This window comes from Nerophis lumbriciformis, linkage group LG04 (assembly GCF_033978685.3).
Source record: "Nerophis lumbriciformis linkage group LG04, RoL_Nlum_v2.1, whole genome shotgun sequence".
NCBI lineage: Eukaryota > Metazoa > Chordata > Actinopteri > Syngnathiformes > Syngnathidae > Nerophis > Nerophis lumbriciformis.
In genome coordinates this window covers 46,349,709-46,369,438 of record NC_084551.2, presented here as the reverse complement: position 1 = coordinate 46,369,438, position 19,730 = coordinate 46,349,709, and the positions used below count along the sequence as shown (strand labels likewise).

General features: G+C 42.0%; 1 protein-coding gene across 1 annotated transcript in view; it reads right to left on the bottom strand.

The window, feature by feature from the left end:
- thsd7ab (thrombospondin, type I, domain containing 7Ab) overlaps positions 1-19,730 on the bottom strand; it is a 671,822-nt gene that overhangs the window by 206,247 nt on the left and 445,845 nt on the right. Inside the window, exons 11-12 of the mRNA XM_061956418.2 lie at positions 18,724-18,859; positions 6,514-6,617 (exon numbers count right to left, since the gene is read on the bottom strand). Coding sequence (XP_061812402.2) covers positions 6,514-6,617; positions 18,724-18,859 — 240 coding nt within the window. The remainder of the gene's footprint in view (positions 1-6,513; positions 6,618-18,723; positions 18,860-19,730) is intronic.

The following is a 19,730-nucleotide window of genomic DNA, read 5'->3' as shown; positions in this document are numbered from 1 at the left end:
ATATATATATATTTATATTTATTTATTTATATATGCACCTTATTGCTTTTTTATCCTGCACTACCATGAGCTTATGTAACGAAATTTCGTTCTTATCTGTGCTGTAAAGTTCAAATTTGAATGACAATAAAAAGGAAGTCTAAGTCTAAGTCTAATTACCAGGAATTTCCTCCCATTGAAAATGCATGGGCAGTATACACAATTCTCCACATCCCACATTTCTCAACTGATTCAAACCGTTCCAACATCCATACACTCAACTCACACTGGACAATCAAGCATTACTCCTATCCAGGAGATCGCAAAAAGCCGCTGCCTGACCAGGGCTCAGAAAATCTGCAGAGACTCCTCCCACCCCCACCAAGGACTGTTTTCACTGCTGGACTCTAGAAAGAGGTTCCGCAGCCTCCGAAGCAGAACCTCCAGGTTCTGTAACAGCTTCTTCCCTCAGGCCGTAAGACTCTTGAACGCATCACAATTATCCCCTCAATTCCCCCCAAAAATGGATCAACTGGCTGGAATATAAAGACAATATAACATACATCCATAATCCTGGATGCATATGCAAAAGTGCAATATATAAACCCCATTTCCATATGAGTTGGGAAATTGTGTTAGATGTAAATATAAACGGAATACAATGATTTGCAAATCCTTTTCAAAACATATTCAATTGAATGCACTACAAAGACAAGATATTTGATGTTCAAACTCAGAAACTTATTTTCTTTTTGCAAATAATAATTAACTTAGAATTTCATGGCTGCAAGACATGCCAAAGTAGTTGGGAGAGGGCATGTTCACCACTGTGTTACATGGCCTTTCCTTTTAACAATACTCAGTAAACGTTTGGGAACTGAGGAGACACATTTTTGAAGCTTCTCAGGTGGAATTCTTTCCCATTCTTGCTTGATGTACAGCTTAAGTTGTTCAACAGTCCGGGGGTCTCCGTTGTGGTATTTTAGGCTTCATAATGCGCCACACATTTTCAATGGGAGACAGGCAGGCCAGTCTAGTACCCGCACTCTTTTACTATGAAGCCACGTTGATGTAACACGTGGCTTGGCATTGTCTTGCTGAAATAAGCAGGGGCGTCCATGGTAACGTTGCTTGGATGGCAACATATGTTGCTCCAAAACCTGTAGGTACCTTACAGCATTAATGGCGCCTTCACAGATATGTAAGTTACCCATGTCTTGGGCACTAATACACCCCCATACCATCACAGATGCTGGCTTTTCAACTTTGCACCTATAACAATCCGGATGGTTCTTTTCCTCTTTGGTCCGGAGGACACGACGTCCACAGTTTCCAAAAACAATTTGAAATGTGGACTCGACTGACCACAGAAAACTTTTCCACTTTGTATCAGTCCATCTTATATGACCTCAGGCCCAGCGAAGCCGACGGCGTTTCTGGGTGTTGTTGATAAACAGTTTTCGCCTTGCATAGGAGAGTTTTAACTTGCACTTACAGATGTAGCGACCAACTGTAGTTACTGACAGTGGGTTTCTGAAGTGTTCCTGAGCCCATGTGGTGATGTCCTTTACACACTGATGTGGCTTCTTGATGCAGTACAGCCTGAGGGATCGAAGGTCACGGGCTTAGCTGCGTACCTGCAGTGATTTCTCCAGATTCTCTGAACCCTTTGATGATATTACGGACCGTAGATGGTGAAATCCCTAAATTCCTTGCAATAGCTGGTTGAGAAAGGTTTTTCTTAAACTCTTCAACAATTTGCTCACGCATTTGTTGACAAAGTGGTGACCCTCGCCCCATCCTTGTTTGTGAATGACTGAGCATTTCATGGAATCTACTTTTATACCCAATCATGGCACGCACCTGTTCCCAATTTGCCTGTTCACCTGTGGGATGTTCCAAACAAGTGTTTGATGAGCATTCCTCAACTTTTTTTTAGTATTTATTGCCACCTTTAACTTCTTTGTCACGTGTTGCTGGCATCAAATTCTAAAGTTAATGATTATTTGCAAAAAAAAAAAAGTTTATCAATTTGAACATCAAATATGTTGTCTTTGTAGCATATTCAACTGAATATGGGTTGAAAATTATTTGCAAATCATTGTATTCCGTTTATATTTACATCTAACACAATTTCCCAACTCATATGGAAACGGGGTTTGTGTTTATCTGTACAGTAGTCTATTTATTTATACATGCACCTTATTGCTTTTTTATCCTGCACTACCATGAGCCAATGCAACGAAATTTCGTTCTTATCTGTACTGCAAAGTTCAAATTTGAATGACAATAAAAATGAAGTCTAAGTCTATTACAGTTCTACTCTCGCGTATCGACGGTTCAGCGGCTTGTGCACATAGGGCATTCACATTCTAGTTAGTTTTATTATTGTTCCTAAGAAAAATGGTTATGTTTGGATGAAAGAGAGTCATGCAGGCAGCTGAAATCTGGACTGGTGCATTTTGAGCCCACGCAGCGCTGGCTGGTCCAACTGCGAGGGTGGAGGAGCGGAGGGAATTTGCAAGGCTTCAGACAAGTAGAAGAAGCTCGCGTCCCTCAGAGACCCTCGGACATCCTGCACTCCTCACACGAGCTCCAGAGGTTGACTTAAAAGTTAATGAAAATAGATGGTTCTCAATTCAAAAAAGGCCTCGAGAGCCAGGCTTGCTCGGCGCGGCCTCGTGCGCCTTCAATAACGTCTATTATTACTGCGTGCTGAGTCTTCGCTGAGAGATCAATCTTGTCCCTCTGTGGACGACTTCTCTCCCATCGGTGTGCAAGGTCAGCTTTGAGCCGCTGAATCGAGCTTGTCATGAAACCAAACGCTGCGTTTTTGCCGCGCACGAATGACACGGCCGCCCGCTGCAGCCAATTTCAATGGACGTCACGCGCTACGAAAGATCTCAGAAAGCTGCACAAAGAAGTGCGGTGGGAATGTCTGAGGCGTCCATTTTCAATGGATTCTTTTCACACTAATGAAAGCTGGCAAGGAAGAAGATGAAATATACGTGCTAATAACGGCGCTCTATAGAAGAAGGGACGTAATGAAATTGATCATTCGCCGTGACCTCTGAAATTGGATTTTTATGAAAGCCACCCACGAAGACATGGCACGGCCACTGCCGCCCCCCCACCCCCCGCCAACCTAGTCTATTGTGTGGAAGCAGGTGGAGATTTAGCTTCCAGGTGAGGCCTGAGATGTGCTGCATCTCCTCCCAAATATCACGCAGACACGTTCGGTTAAAAATGCATGACGGGAGGCCCGAGGTGAGGGGAAACACGGCGCTTAAATGACCCAAACTGTCAAGTGGGTCTCCAGTGGCATCCGATGAGGCGTGAGCATGTTTCTTCACAGTTGTGACGCCGAAATGAAAATAAGCAACAACAAAAAAAACAGGAGGTAATTCCTTACCGGTCGATCTACGTTCCCATCCTCACCTATGGTCATGAGCTTTGGGTTATGACCGAAAGGACAAGATCACGGGTACAAGCGGCCGAAATGAGTTTCCTCCGCCGGGTGGCGGGGCTCTCCCTTAGAGATAGGGTGAGAAGCTCTGCCATCCGGGGGGAGCTCAAAGTAAAGCCGCTGCTCCTCCACATCGAGAGGAGCCAGATGAGGTGGTTCGGGCATCTGGTCAGGATGCCACCCGAACGCCTCCCTAGGGAGGTGTTTAGGGCACGTCCGACCGGTAGGAGGCCACGGGGAAGACCCAGGACACGTTGGGAAGACTATGTCTCCCGGCTGGCCTGGGAACGCCTCGGGGTCCCACAGGAAGAGCTGGACGAAGTGGCTGGGGAGAGGGAAGTCTGGCCTTCCCTGCTTAGGCTGCTGCCCCCGCGACCCGACCTCGGATAAGCGGAAGAAGATGGATCACAGAAGCATTCAGGAATGGGACTATCTCGGGCGAACAACCACCAGGTAGCATCTGTGAGCAGATAATACTGTATCATAGAGATGTCCGATAATGGATTTTTTGCCAATATTCCGATATTGTCCAACTCTTAATTACCGATTCCGATATCAACCGATACCGATATATACAGTCGTGGAATTAACACATTATCATGCCTAATTTTGTTGTGATGCCCCGCTGGATGCATTAAACAATGTAACAAGGTTTTCAAAACTAAATCAACTCAAGTTATGGAAAAAAAATGTCAACATGGCACAGCCATATTTATTATTGAAGTCACAAAGTGCATTATTTTTTATAACATGCCTCAAAACAGCAGCTTGGAATTTGGGACATGCTCTCCCTGAGAGAGCATGAGGAGGTTGAGGTGGGCAGGGGGGGGGGGTGTATATTGTAGCGTCCCGGAAGAGTTAGTGCTGCAAGGGGTTCTGGGTATTTGTTCTGTTGTGTTTATGTTGTGTTACGGTGCGGATGTTCTCCCGAAATGTGTTTGTCATTCTTGTTTGGTGTGGGTTCACAGTGTGGCGCATATTTGTAAGTGTTAAAGTTGTTTATACGGCCACCCTCAGTGTGACCTGTATGGCTGTTGACTAAGTATGCCTTGCATTCACTTGTGTGTGTGAAAAGCCGTAGATATTATGTGATTGGGCCGGCACGCAAAGGCAGTGCCTTTAAGGTTTATTGGCGCTCTGTACTTCTCCCTACGTACGTGTACACAGCGACGTTTTACAAACCCCGTTTCCATTTGAGTTGGGAAATTGTGTTAGATGTAAATATAAACGTAATACAATGATTTGCAAATCCTTTTCAACCCATATTCAATTGAATGCACTACAAAGACAAGATATTTGATGTTCAAACTCAAACTTTATTTATTTTTTTCAAATAATAATTAACTTAGAATTTCATGGCTGCAACACGTGCCAAAGTAGTTGGGAAAGGGCATGTTCACCACTGTGTTACATGGCCTTTCCTTTTAACAACACACAGTAAACGTTTGGGAACTGAGACGACACATTTTTTAAGCTTCTCAGGTGGAATTCTTTCCCATTCTTGCTTGATGTACAGCTTCAGTCGTTCAACAGTCCGGGGGTCTCCGTTGTGGTATTTTAGACTTCATAATGCGCCACACATTTTCAATGGCAGACAGGTCTGGACTACAGGCAGGCCAGTCTAGTACCCGCACTCATTTACTATGAAGCCACGTTGATGTAACGCGTGGCTTGGCATTGTCTTGCTGAAATAAGCAGGGGCGTCCATGGTAACATTGCTTGGATGGCAACATATGTTGCTCCAAAACTTGTATGTACCTTTCATCATTAATGGCGCCTTCACAGATGCGTAAGTTACCCATGTCTTGGGCACTAATACACACCCATACCATCACAGATGCTGCATTTTACACTTTGCGCCTATAACAATCCGGATGCTTCTTTTCCTCTTTTGTCTGGAGGACACGACGTCCACAGTTTCCAAAAACAATTTGAAATGTGGACTCGTCAGACCACAGAACACTTTTCCACTTTGTATCAGTCCATCTTAGATAAGCTCAGGTCCAGCGAAGCCGACGGCGTTTCTGGGTGTTGTTGATAAACGGTTTTCGCCTTGCATGGGAGAGTTTTAACTTGCACTTACAGATGTAGCGATCAACTGTAGTTACTGACAGTGGGATTCTGTGGTGTTCCTGAGTCCATGTGGTGATATCCTTTACACACTGATGTCGCTTGTTGATGCAGTACAGCCTGAGGGATCGAAGGTCACGGGCTTAGCTGCTTATGTGCAGTGATTTCTCCAGATTCTCTGAACCCTTTGATGATATTACGGACCGTAGATGGTGAAATCCTTAAATTCCTTGCAATAACTGGTTGAGAAAGGTTTTTCTTAAACTGTTCAACAATTTGCTCATGCATTTTTTCACAAAGTGGTGACCCTCGCCCCATCCTTGTTTGTGAATGACTGAGCATTTCATGGAATCTACTTTTATACCCAATCATGGCACCCACCTGTTCCCCATTTGCCTGTTCACCTGTGGGATGTTCCAAATAAGTGTTTGATGAGCATTCCTCAACTTTAACAGTATTTATTGCCACCTTTCCCAACTTCTTTGTCACGTGTTGCTGGCATCAAATTCTAAAGTTAATGATTATTTGCAAAAAAAAAAAAATGTTTATCAGTTTGAACATCAAATATGTTGTCTTTGTAGCATATTCAACTGAATATGGGTTGAAAATGATTTGCAAATCATTGTATTCCGTTTATATTTACATCTAACACAATTTCCCAACTCATATGGAAACGGGGTTTGTAAAAAAGTCATACATTTTACTTTTTGATACCGATAATTTTGAAACTGATACCGATAATTTTCGATATTACATTTTAAAGCATTTATCAGCCGATATTATCGGACATCTCTGCTGTATCATCTTTTTCTCTTTCGGACTTAACTGGTCGGCAGTGCAATGTTCACTCTTGCTTTAAGGGAGGGATGAGGCAAAAAGAGGTGTATACAACACAAGAGCTTTTAGCAAGTTTTTGTCACAGGAAGCATGGTGAGGATGAGGTGTGTTTTTTTGTTTTTTTTGTTTTCTGCAGGAAAAAAAGGTTTCGGTTTGTGTACCTCGTGTTTGAAGCCCCGGCCCACAGGCCTCCTGAGCGCCAGGCCGGTCCTGCCTGAGGAACCAAGGGACCAGCTGGCACTTTCTCCATTTGTGGGTTTTCCACCTGGAATCACAGCAGCAAGCACGTCAGCCAACCTGCAATTTGCATTACCTTATTACTCAGAACAAAGGAAGCCCACAGAACTGATCCATGCCGTAGCACATTTGGGCAGCTTTCTGTTGTGCCTTTGGGTAATGATAATAATTTCACTTCAGGTTAGTTTCAGCTTGCAGAGGGAAGATCAGTTAGTGTAAATCCTGATGAGTGTAGAGTGCTTAGGAGGGATCAGCTCCATAAATTATCGCATAAATCATTAATTGAGTGGCCAATCTCCCAAAAGTGACTACACCTCTCTCACTCGAGAAAATATTATATTGAACAAGAGACAGCACTATAGAAAACGAGGACATCATTTGGAGTATCGTATTTTCTGGACTATATAGGCCGCTACTTTTCCCCCCATGCTTTGAACTCTGTGGCTTTTAAAACGGTGCGGCTAATCTAAGGATGTCTTTGCTAACGGCCATATTGTTTTGTATTCAACAAATAGTTTTCATAGAACACCGACTGAGAAACTGAAAAGTTGTGCTATTGTTTGTGCTAAGGTGCCATCTTTTGGACAAGTTCGCTCACTGAATGTGCTGCGGATTGGAAATGTACTTCCTGTTTCGTCCCTTGAGCCGTAAGTATTCGTCCATAGCATTTCTGCTCGAAAGGATTCTTCAATCATCACTCCAAGCAACGTTTGTAGGTTTTACAATATAACTAAACCAATTCTTATGTTATGTTTGTTGTCTTCTTCCTGCCTTCTCTATTGGTTTTTCAGTTTCTTCCCCAGTCTTTTGTCCCCAACGAGGCACACCTGCTGCTAATCACTTCCTGGTAGCATTTAAGCGCGTCTCCACCAGCTGGTCCCTGCCGGTTATTGTTCCTGAACTCCGCTCTGACATGTGCTCCTTTGATTCTGCTTCCCTGGTATGTTGCCTTCGCATATTTCTGTAATATTGACCTTGTTGTGTTTTTGTTTTCCTAGCCACTTTGTTTTGAGAGGACTAGTTTTTGCCACGCTGTGTGCGTCCTGACCTTTGCTTCCCCAACCTCTGAAAGAGACTACTTTTGTTATATTTCCCATGGTGTGCACTTTTGCCCCATCACCCTTAGTTACCATTTTGGACTTATTAAATATTTTCATTTGTTATCGCATACCTTGCCTCCATTCTCTGCATCCCGGGGTCCACCCTTGAACTCAATCCTAACATCTTACTTACTAAAGGCCCCCATGTGTGATGTCTGTAGGAGTGTTTTCATGCATATGTGTACGTGCTATCCTAGTGTAATCAAACTAGCACTGTTAGCATTAACAAATATGTGTTAAGTGTTATTAACTTACAATGGCATTATTTTTGTATTGTTTCAGTTTCGTAGATTCACCAATACGTAACCGTATTGAGTCTTTTTAGCTGATTGGAAAGCTAGCTTCCGCAGCTAGTGGGTCCATGACAATGACTTCTGTTTTGTTTGATCAGCCATTTTACTGCCGTGTGACAGGCACTGTTTGGAAACAGTTTGTACCGGTATATGTCTGCATCTTATAGTCTGGTGTGGCTGATATATGTAAACATCCATCCATCTATCCATCTTCTTCCGCTTATCCGAGGTCGGGTCGCGGGGGCAGCAGCCTAAGCAGGGAAGGCCAGACTTCCCTCTCCCCAGCCACTTCGTCCAGCTCTTCCTGTGGGACCCCGAGGCGTTCCCAGGCCAGCCGGGAGACATAGTCTTCCCAACGTGTCCTGGGTCTTCCCCGTGGCCTCCTACCGGTCGGACGTGCCCTAAACACCTCCCTAGGGAGGCGTTCGGGTGGCATCCTGACCAGATGCCCGAACCACCTCATCTGGCTCCTCTCGATGTGGAGGAGCAGCGGCTTTACTTTGAGCTCCCCCCGGATGGCAGAGCTTCTCACCCTATCTCTAAGGGAGAGCCCCGCCACCCGGGGCGCTTGTACCCGTGATCTTGTCCTTTCGGTCATAACCCAAAGCTCATGACCATAGGTGAGGATGGGAACGTAGATCGACCGGTAAATCGAGAGCTCTGCCTTCCGGCTTAGCTCCTTCTTCACCACAACGGATCGATACAGCGTCCGCATTACTGAAGACGCCGCACCGATCCGCCTGTCGATCTCACGATCCACTCTTCCCTCACTCGTGAACAAGACTCCGAGGTACTTGAACTCCTCCACTTGGGGCAAGATCTCCTCCCCAACCCGGAGATGGCACTCCACCCTTTTCCGAGCGAGAACCATGGACTCGGACTTGGAGGTGCTGATTCTCATCCCAGTCGCTTCACACTCGGCTGCGAACCGATCCAGTGAGAGCTGAAGATCCTGGCCAGATGAAACCAACAGGACCACATCATCTGCAAAAAGCAAAGACCTAATCCTGCAGCCACCAAACCAGATCCCCTCAACACCTTGACTGCGCCTAGAAATTCTGTCCATAAAAGTTATGAACAGAATCGGTGACAAAGGGCAGCCTTGGCGGAGTCCAACCCTCACTGGAAACGTGTCCGACTTACTGCCGGCAATGCGGACCAAGCTCTGGCACTGAGCATACAGGGAGCGGACTGCCACAATCAGACAGTCCGATACCCCATACTCTCTGAGCACTCCCCACAGGACTTCCCGAGGGACACGGTCGAATGCCTTCTCCAAGTCCACAAAACACATGTAGACTGGTTGGGCAAACTCCCATGCACCCTCAAGGACCCTGCCGAGAGTATAGTATAACATATTTATTTATTTAAAAAAATTGGTGGGCGTGGCTAAAATACAAGTGCGCTCAATAGCCTGGAAAATATAATAGTCAATGTACAGCTTGTACAAAAAATTAGTCAACACATAGTTATTATTGTCGAAATACCTGGCAACACAAGTGACTACCAAGATCATCTTGGCATGATTGACAGCTTCCTAATTCAATGTGAAGTGAATTATATTTATGTAGCGCTTTTTCTCTGGGTACTCAAAGCGCTTTACATTGCGGAACCCATAACATTCATTTTTAAGCTACATTTAAACCAGTGTGAGCGGCACAGGGAGCAGGTGGGCAAAGTTTCTTGCCCAAGGACACTTCAGCAGCAACAAAAATGGGAGAAACTGGATTTGATTACTTGGCGGTTTAAAAGGGAACAAAGATCAACTTTGATGGCGTCTTCGGGGCTCCCTTTTCTTGTTGTGTGTTGTGTTGATTGGTGGACAGATAATGGCCCTTTGGTGTCCTACATACTAGCCTTCCTCTTCTTTGTGGATTTCAAAATGCACTAGCTCGATGCTAATTTACATTGGATATGCTATACACATGCTACTGATTAGCATATCCAAATTTGGTAATAAATACTACAACGAAGATGCACGGTACACTCCAATAGGTGATAGTATAAACACTTTGCAGGACTCAAAAAAAGAGTAGAAAGGTTCAACTTAATGGCAAAGACTACTTCCTGACTACAGCAACACACCGAGGACAAACTGAAATTAATGCATACTTGCAAATGAGACTCAGAAGTGAAAGAAAACAAGATTTGGACAGCACAGTTATCTGCTCACTATTGAAACTGAGATTGTATTATTAAACAAATTAGAATGTATTACCATATGACCACACAAATGTACCGGAAATTGGTATCGTTGAGTACCTTGAAGATTCTAGCGGGAACTCTCATTCAACCCTTTTTCGATTACGCATGAAAGTCCTGGTACCCCAGCACCTCCAAAATCCTCAAATCTAGACTCCAAACATCCCAGAACAAGCTGGTCAGGTTACTTCTAGACCTCCACCCCAGATCACACCTCACTCCTACCAACTTCTCCAAAGTGGGCTAGCTCAGGGTGGAGGACAGAGTAAAACAACTTGCACTGAGCCTAGTCTATAAAATCCGCTTCACCTCCCTGATACCGAAATACATGTCAAACTACTTCCATAACATAAATGACCGCCATAACCACAACACCACAAACCACGTTAAACCCAGATTCCGATCTAACAAAGGTCTTAACTCATTCTCCTTCTATGCCACATCAATATGGAATGCGCTCCCAACAGGTGTAAAAGAAAGTGCATCTCTATCCTCCTTCAAAGCTGCACTAAAAGAACACCTCCAGACAACTACAACCCTAGACTAACACCCTCCCCCCACCACATCCCACCTCCCCGGATTGTATTATCCATCCATCCATTTTCTTCCGCTTATTCCCTTTGGGGTCCAGATTGTATTAATCAAATGTAAATAATCAAATGTATATACTTGTTCTTATGCTTTCTGAGCTCACTATGTTCACTGCTCGCTGTACATATCCTACGAAGTCAGACCTACACTGTTTCAATGTCCATTTCTCAGATTATATTATTGTTAAAGGCCTACTGAAACCCACTACTACCAACCACGCAGTCTGATAGTTTATATATCAATGATGAAATCTTAACATTGCAACACATGCCAATACGGCCGGGTTAGCTTACTAAAGTGCAATTTTAATTTTTGCGCGAAATATCCTGCCGAAAACGTCTCGGTATGATGACGCCTGCGCGTGACGTCACAGATTGTAGAGGACATTTTGGGACAGCATGGTGGCCAGCTATTAAGTCGTCTGTTTTCATTGCAAAATTCCACAGTATTCTGGACATCTGTGTTGGGGAATCTTTTGCAATTTGTTCAATGAACAATGGAGACAGCAAAGAAGAAAGCTGTAGGTGGGAAGCGGTGTTTTGCGGGCGGCTGCAGCAACACAAACACAGCCGGTGTTTCATTGTTTACATTCCCGAAAGATGACAGTCAAGCTTTACCATTGGCCTGTGGAGAACTGGGACAACAGAGACTCTTACCAGGAGGACTTTGAGTTGGATGCGCAGACGCGGTACCGTGAGTACGCATGCAGCTGCGGCTTCCAAACATTTGATCGCTTGCCCGTACGTGCGTGCCGCTATGCGCATGTCACGTATGTAACTTTGGGGACTTTGGGGAAATATATGTGCTGTATGAACTTTGGGGAGGTGAACGGTACTTTGGGCTGTGGGATTGAGTGTGTTGTGCTGGTGTTTGAGTTGTATTGGCGGGTTATATGGACGGGAGGGGGGAGGTGTTTAATATGCGGGATTAATTTGTGGCATATTAAATATAAGCCTGGTTGTGTTGTGGCTAATAGAGTATATATATACGTCTTGTGTTTATTTACTGTTTTAGTCATTCCCGGCTGAATATCAGGTCCCACCGGCCTCTCACAGCATCTTCCCTATCTGAATCGCTCCCACTGCCCTCTAGTCCTTCACTCTCACTTTCCTCATCCACAAATCTTTCATCCTCGCTCAAATTAATGGGGAAATCGTTGCTTTCTCGGTCCGAATCGCTCTCGCTGCTGGTGGCCATGATTGTAAACAATGTGCAGATGTGAGGAGCTCCACAACCTGTGACGTCACGCTACTCGTCTGCTACTTTCGGTACAGGCAAAGCTTTTTTTATCAGCGACCAAAAGTTGTGAACTTTATCGTCGATGTTCTCTACTTAATCCTTTCAGCAAAAATATGGCAATATCGCGAAATGATCAAGTATGACACATAGAATGGACCTGCTATCCCCGTTTAAATAAGAAAATCGCATTTCAGTAGGCCTTTAAGTGCTGATATCAACCAAACCTAACCCCCCCGCCCGTCCACATCCCACCCCCCGGATTGTAAATAATGTAAATAATTCAATGTATATACTCTGATGATTAACTTGTGTGATGAATGTATTATGCTGATAGTATATATTTGTACCATGAATTGATTAACGTGGACCCCGACTTAAACAAGTTGAAAAACTTATTCGGGTGTTACCATTTAGTGGTTAATTGTACGGAATATGTACTGTACTGTGCAATCTACTAATAAAAGTCTCAATCAATCAAACCAGTATTGATTCCCAGGTACCAGGAAACGGTACCGTATCAGTTTAAATGTGAAAAGTACCAATTCTTAGCTTGAATGTACCTATTTGTGGAAAGGGTGACTACTGGACCCACTTAGCACTTGATTGTGAAGTTTGTGATGAATACAAAGCATAGAGGTGTACCACACCGCCGTGAGCATCTGTACAAACAGCCCCAATAAAAGTCGCACGCCGCATGAATGTAACTTAATTAGTCATCTCGCCACACGTCCCTTTGCACGCATCACTTTTTATTACACCTGCCAACAGCGACGTAAACAAGACAGACGCCAGCGCCGCCACGCTTCTATTAATACTGTGTACGCACACGCACGCAACTTACACACACACTGCAGATATTTCCAGAGGTGCGAGGCGATGAAGATAAATAAAGTCATCAGATTAATCTTTTTTAATCGAATGAGTCATTGCAAGGCGAGAGAATGAAGATGAAGAAAGTTATTAGTTTGCTTTCGATACCATACCATCTTTATTCATAAAGCCTTTTAAAACGAACACAAAATTAGTTATCAATTTTAATTATTGTCTTTTTAGAAGTCACCACATTGGGGAGACCTTGGTCAATATTTGATTACTCAAACGATAAATGAAAACTAACTTGATAACTTTGCCAGCATCTACAGCAGGGATGTCAAAGTCAAGGACCGGGGGCCGGATCTAGCCCACGGGCCTTGCATTATCTCGGGCTCCTAGGAAGATATTTGATTAGTATTACAACCAGCCAGCTGCTGTTTTGCACGCACCGTTACTCTATCAGATTTGGCGCTAGGAATTTTCAAAATGGGGTCCCAGGGACCCCATCAAGTCATAATAATGGGGTCCCACAGTACATTTTTGGTGTCCCACTTGTTTGTAACCGTTTTGAAAACAAAGGATAAATGTATGCATTATCCTGTTAAATCTCACATTCTATATTGTGTTTTGGAAAAAGGTTGTCATAAACGTGATAACAAATACCGTATTCTTCGGATTATAAATCGCTCCGGAGTATAAGTCGCACCGGCCGAAAATGCATAATAAAGAAGGAAAAAAACATATATAAGTCGCACTAGAGCAGGGGTCACCAACGCGGTGCCCGCGGGCACCAGGTCGCCCGTAAGGACCAGATGAGTCGCCCGCTGGCCTGTTCTAAAAATAGCTCAAATAGCAGCACTTACCAGTTAGCTGCCTCTATTTTTTAAATTGTATTTATTTACTAGCAAGCTGGTCTCGCTTTGCTCGACATTTTTAATTCTAAGAGAGACAAAAGTCAAATAGAATTTGAAAATCCAAGAAAATATTTTAAAGATTTGGTCTTCACTTGTTTAAATACATTCATTTATTTTTTTTACTTTGCTTCTTATAACTTTCAGAAAGACAATTTTAGAGAAAAAAATACAACCTTAAAAATGATTTTAGGATTTTTAAACACATATACCTTTTTACCTTTTAAATTCCTTCCTCTTCTTTCCTGACAATTGAAATCAATGTTCAAGTAAAAAAAATGTTTTATTGTAAAGAATAATAAATACATTTTAATTTAATTGTTCATTTTAGCTTCTGTTTTTTCGACGAAGAATATTTGTGAAATATTTCTTCAAACTTATTATGATTAAAATTCAAAAAAATTATTCTGGCAAACCTAGAAAATCTGTAGAATCAAATTTAAATCTTATTTCAAAGTCTTTAGAATTTCTTTTAAAATTTTTGCTCTGGAAAATCTAGAAGAAATAATGATTTGTCTTTGTTAGAAATATAGCTTGGTCCAATTTGTTATATATTCTAACAAAATGCAGATTGGATTTTAACCTATTCAAAACATGTCATCAAAATTCTAAAATTAATCTTAATCAGGAAAAATTACAAATGATGTTCCATAAATTCTTTTTTTAATTTTTTCAAAAAGATTAAAATTAGCTAGTTTTTCTCTTCTTTTTTTCGGTTGAATTTTGAATTTTAAAGAGTCGAAATTGAAGATAAACTATATTTCAAAATGTAATTTATTTTTTTCGTGTTTTCTCCTCTTTTATAAAAATGTTAGTGGCTAGCGAGTTAAAATGGGATGTTGTGATTTCACAAGACTGTCTTAGAAGTGATCATTTGAAAATGTTCAATTTGAAAAATGTGCACTAAAAATAAAGTGTTGCATATTGATATTTATCTGTTTCTATATATATTTATTGTGAGAAATCATTAAAATGATCAGTGTTTCCACAAAGATAAATATCATTAATTATTAATAATAACATAGAGTTAAAGGTAAATTGAGAAAATTGGCTATTTCTGGCAATTTATTTAAGTGTGTATCAAACTGGTAGGCCTTCGCATTAATCAGTACCCAAGAAGTAGCTCTTGGTTTCAAAAAGGTTGGTGACCCCTGGACTAGAGTATAAGTTGCATTTTTTGGGGAAATGTATTTGATAAAATCCAACACCAAGAATAGACATTTGTAAGGCAATTTAAAATAAATAAAGAATAGTGAACAACAGGCTGAATAAGTGTACGTTATATGACGCATAAATAACCAACTGAGAACGTGCCTGGTATGTTAACGTAACATATTATGGTAAGAGTCATTCAAATAACTATAACATATAGAACATGCTATACGTTTACCAAACAATCTGTCACTCCTGATCAATTTTCATAGGTACGGAAGTAGTAGCAGGTAGCATCTTTTTTTTCCATAATGCAAGTCTGCCATGACCCACCCCCGCCAAATTTTTATTAGTTGACGTGTGTGTTCTCTTACGTGAATGAGCTAAATAATATTATTTCATATTTTACGGTAATGTGTTAATAATTTCACACATAAATCGCTCCAGAGTATAACTCGCACCCCCGGCCAAGCTATGAAAAAAACTGATTTATAATCCGAAAAATACGGTAAATACAATTTTTTTTTTTTTTTTTTAATGCATATGTAAATTTATTCAGTTCTAAACATTCATTCACTTTCTTCTTTCCTTCATTAGGGATGATGTTTGATAAGAAATTATCGAGTTCGAGCCCATTATCGAATCCTCTTATCGAACCGATTCCTTATCGATTCTCTTATCGAATCCAGATAGGTTGTTGTATATAGAAAAAAACACAATATTTGGTTTAACAAAAGCTCACTTTTATTTTATAAGGAAAAAATAAAATAAAATAAATATTGACTGGGCAGCACGGTGGAAGAGGGGTTAGTGCATCCGCCTCACAATACGAAGGTCCTGAGTAGTCTTGGGTTCGATCCCGGGCTCGGGATCTTTCTGTGTGGAGTTTGCATGTTCTCCCCGTGACTGCGTGGGTTCCCTCCGGGTACTCCGGCTTCCTCCCACCTCCAAAGACATGCACCTGGGGATAAGTTGATTGGCAACACTAAATTGGCCCTAGTGTGTGAATGTGAGTGTGTTGTCTGTCTATCTGTGTTGGCCCTGCGATGAGGTAGCGACTTGTTCAGGGTGTACACCGCCTTCCGCCCGATTGTAGCTGAGATAGGCTCCAGCGCCCCCCGCGACCCCAAAAGGGAATAAGCGGTAGAAAATGGATGGATGGATGGAAATATTGACTGTTACCCCTCTAAAAAAAAAAAAAAAAAATATTGACTGTTGTTACCCAAAGTATATTAAGTGGAATTTTTCAGAAAAACAAATATATATAGTAACACAAAAACAACCTGTCTCTGTGATCACTATAGGTGTATAAATAATAATATAGTGTTAAATAAAATCAGTCCCTTGGGCACAAAACTGAAAATAATACAGCTCTCCAAAAAGTGCACTTCTGCTGCTATTGGAACATACTAACTTCACACACTATGACACTAAGAACACCACAGTCATCAATCAACAATTCTTCTTCCAAAAAAATATTTTGATGGTGGAAATACACGACTGGCAGCCATTTTAAGTCCTCAAAACATCAACACTCACGGTAACACTCAACAGTTAATTCCCACACATTTACACACTTTTGGATTAGTTCACACACTCCATTCCCTTGTTTAGTAATATTATTATTGTATTTATATATATATATATATATATAAATAAAATAGAGTTAAACTACGCCCCTCCTGTCTGTGCCGTCTCCTTCCTCCTGTACAACATAACAGGTCTCCCATCCCCACCTCAACAGAGACAAAATCATTTTGTATTGCTTTTGGTTGTGATTTTTATTAAAATGCAAAATCTTGCTATTTTTTTTATAATTTTTTTTTAATATAAATTGTATTTATTTTATTTAACCTGGATATTTTAGGTTTTCATTTCAATTGAAATGTTAAATATATGATAAAAATATGTTTATTGCATTTGAAAGGGTACACTTGCATTATTGATTGACTGATTGAGACTTTTATTAGTAGGTTGCACAGTGAAGTACATATTCCGTACAATTGACCACTAAATGGTAACACCCGAATAAGTTTTTCAACTTGTTTAAGTCGGGGTCCACTTAAATTGATTCATGATACAGATATATACTATCATCATAATACAGTCATCACACAAGATAATCATCAGGGTGTATACATTGAATTATTTACAATACGGGGTGTGGAGATGGGGGGGCGTTAGGTTTGGTTGTTATCATCAGTCATCAACAATTGAGAACAGAGAAATATATTGAAACAGTGTAGGTCTGACTTGGTAGGATATGTACGGCAAGTAGTGGGGGGAGAGAGAGAGAGAGAGAGAGAGAGAGAGAGAGAGAGAGAGAGAGAGAGAGAGAGACAGAGAGAGAGAGAGAGAGAGAGAGAGAGAGAGAGAGAGAGAGAGAGAGAGAGAGAGAGAGAGAGAGAGAGAGAGAGAGATCAGAAGGCATAAGAAAAATATCTGCATTTGATTGTTTACATTTGATTATTAACAACAATCCGGGGAGGGTGTTAGTTTAGGGTTGAAGTTGCCTGGAGGTGTACTTTTATTGCGGTTTTGAAGGAGGATAGAGATGCCCTTTCTTTTACACCTGTTGGGAGCGCATTCTACATTGATGTGGCATAGAAAGAGAATGAGTTAAGACCTTTGTTAGATCGGAATCTGGGTTTAACGTGGTTAGTAGAGCTCCCCCTGGTGTTGTGGTTATGGCGGTCATTTACGTTAAGGAAGTAGTTTGACATGTACTTCGGTATCTGGGAGATGTAGCGGATTTTATAGACTAGGCTCAGTGCAAGTTGTTTTACTCTGTCCTCCACCCTGAGCCAGCCCACTTTGGAGAAGTGGGTAGGAGTGAGGTGTGATGTGGGGTGGAGGTCTAGAAGTAATCTGACTAGCTTGTTCTGGGATGTTTGGAGTCTAGATTTGAGGGTTTTGGAGGTGCTAGGGTACTAGAAGGTGCATGCGTAATCGAAAAAGGGTTGAACGAGAGTTCCCGCCAGAACCCTCATGGGGCTTTTGTTGACCAGAGAGAGATTCTATAGAGAAATCTTGTTCATTGGTTGACCTTTTTGATTACCTTGGTTGCCATTTTATCACAGGAAAGATTAGCCTCTAGAATGGACCCTAGGTAGGTGACCTCATCTTTCCTGGTGATAACAATGTCACCCACTTTTATAGTGAAGTCACTGACTTTCTTAAGGTTGATGTGGGACCCAAACAGGATGGATTCTGTTTTACCCAAGTGTATGGATAGCTTGTTGTCAGGTGCAAGTTCTACAGAGTTCAGCACTGAGGATTTTCTCCACCTGTGTTTTGTCCTTGTCTGATACCAGCAGGGCCGAGTCATCCGCAAACAAGAACAATTCACAGTCGCATGCTGATGACAAGTCGTTTATGTATACTAGGAACAGTAAAGGCCCCAATATACTGCCTTGGGGGACTCCACAGCTCACTGAGAGGGGGTGGGGGGGACACGGTGCCGTTCACCTCAACCACCTGTTTCCTCCCCTTCAAGTAAGATTGCATCCAGCTCGATGAGGTTTTGTCAAATCCGATTGCTGATTGATCATTATATAACCATGACATCATTTGGTCTCAATAATGTGTAGGTCAATATATCGTCAAGCTGAATGTTAGTAAAAGCTCTCAGTATGGTACAGTACAATACGTCAAATAATTATCTGTGTCCAGGCCAAATATTTGATCCTCCTAATGAAGTGGCGATTGAGTAAATGCACCAAAAAATAAATAAAACACAGCAGCTGTTTCCTAATACGCTTTAAATGCAATTAACCCTGAATTTAAAAAGGCACAGAGTGTGTCATGTGTGTGTGCTCCCTGGCGGCACAGACCTGAAGCCTGGACATGATTCCGGGAGCTGGCAGTCTCTCTCCTCCTCCAGCAGCTCGGGACAGTCCTGGCCTCCGTTGGAAGGCATCTGGATGATGAGACGCTTCCTCGATTGCTTCCTTTTCACGGCGTTACCAGCTGAGCAGACAATAATTGAATTAGACGCGGGAAATGGGCGTGTGGGAATGTGATGAGAAGCTTGCTGAAATGATGAAAAACGCCTGCTGTTCAACCGCGCACGTCTGAGGAATTGACTTGTATACCCAAATTAAACTGGACAACTTTTATGACCAAGAAAAAAAAACATCTGCTGGGTCGAGTTAAGCTTTGTAGAACTTTCATTTTGTTTAGTGTTCATACACTAAACAATATCTAATAAGATCCAACAGTTGTCCCTTCACAAAGATAACAGCCCTCACTTTTGATCCTAAGTGTCCCAATGCAACTTTTGGAACCTTGTCATTTGGCCGATGCCGATATTGATTCAATATTATTATGTTGTAGTGTGCTAATTTTTTTTAAAAGGTTTGATCAAGTAAACAAAATACTTCAACAGAGAACAACTGCAAGTATGAAAAACACTAACCTATTTATTATTATCCGTCTGGAATGGACTTATACCGTCTTTAAAGGCCTACTGAAATGCGATTTTCTTATTTAAACGGGGATAGCAGGTCCATTCTATGTGTCATACTTGATCATTTCGCAATATTGCCATATTTTTGCTGAAAGGATTTAGTAGAGAACATCGACGATAAAGTTCGCAACTTTTGGTCCCTGATAAAAAAGCCTTGCCTGTACCGGAAGTAGCAGACGAGTAGCGTGACGTCACAGGTTGTGGAGCTCCTCACATATGCACATTGTTTACAATCATGGCCACCAGCAGCGAGAGCGATTCGGACCGAGAAAGCGACGATTTCCCCATTAATTTGAGCGAGGATGAAAGATTTGTGGATGAGGAAAGTGAAAGTGAAGGACTAGAGGGCAGTGGGAGCGATTCAGATAGGGA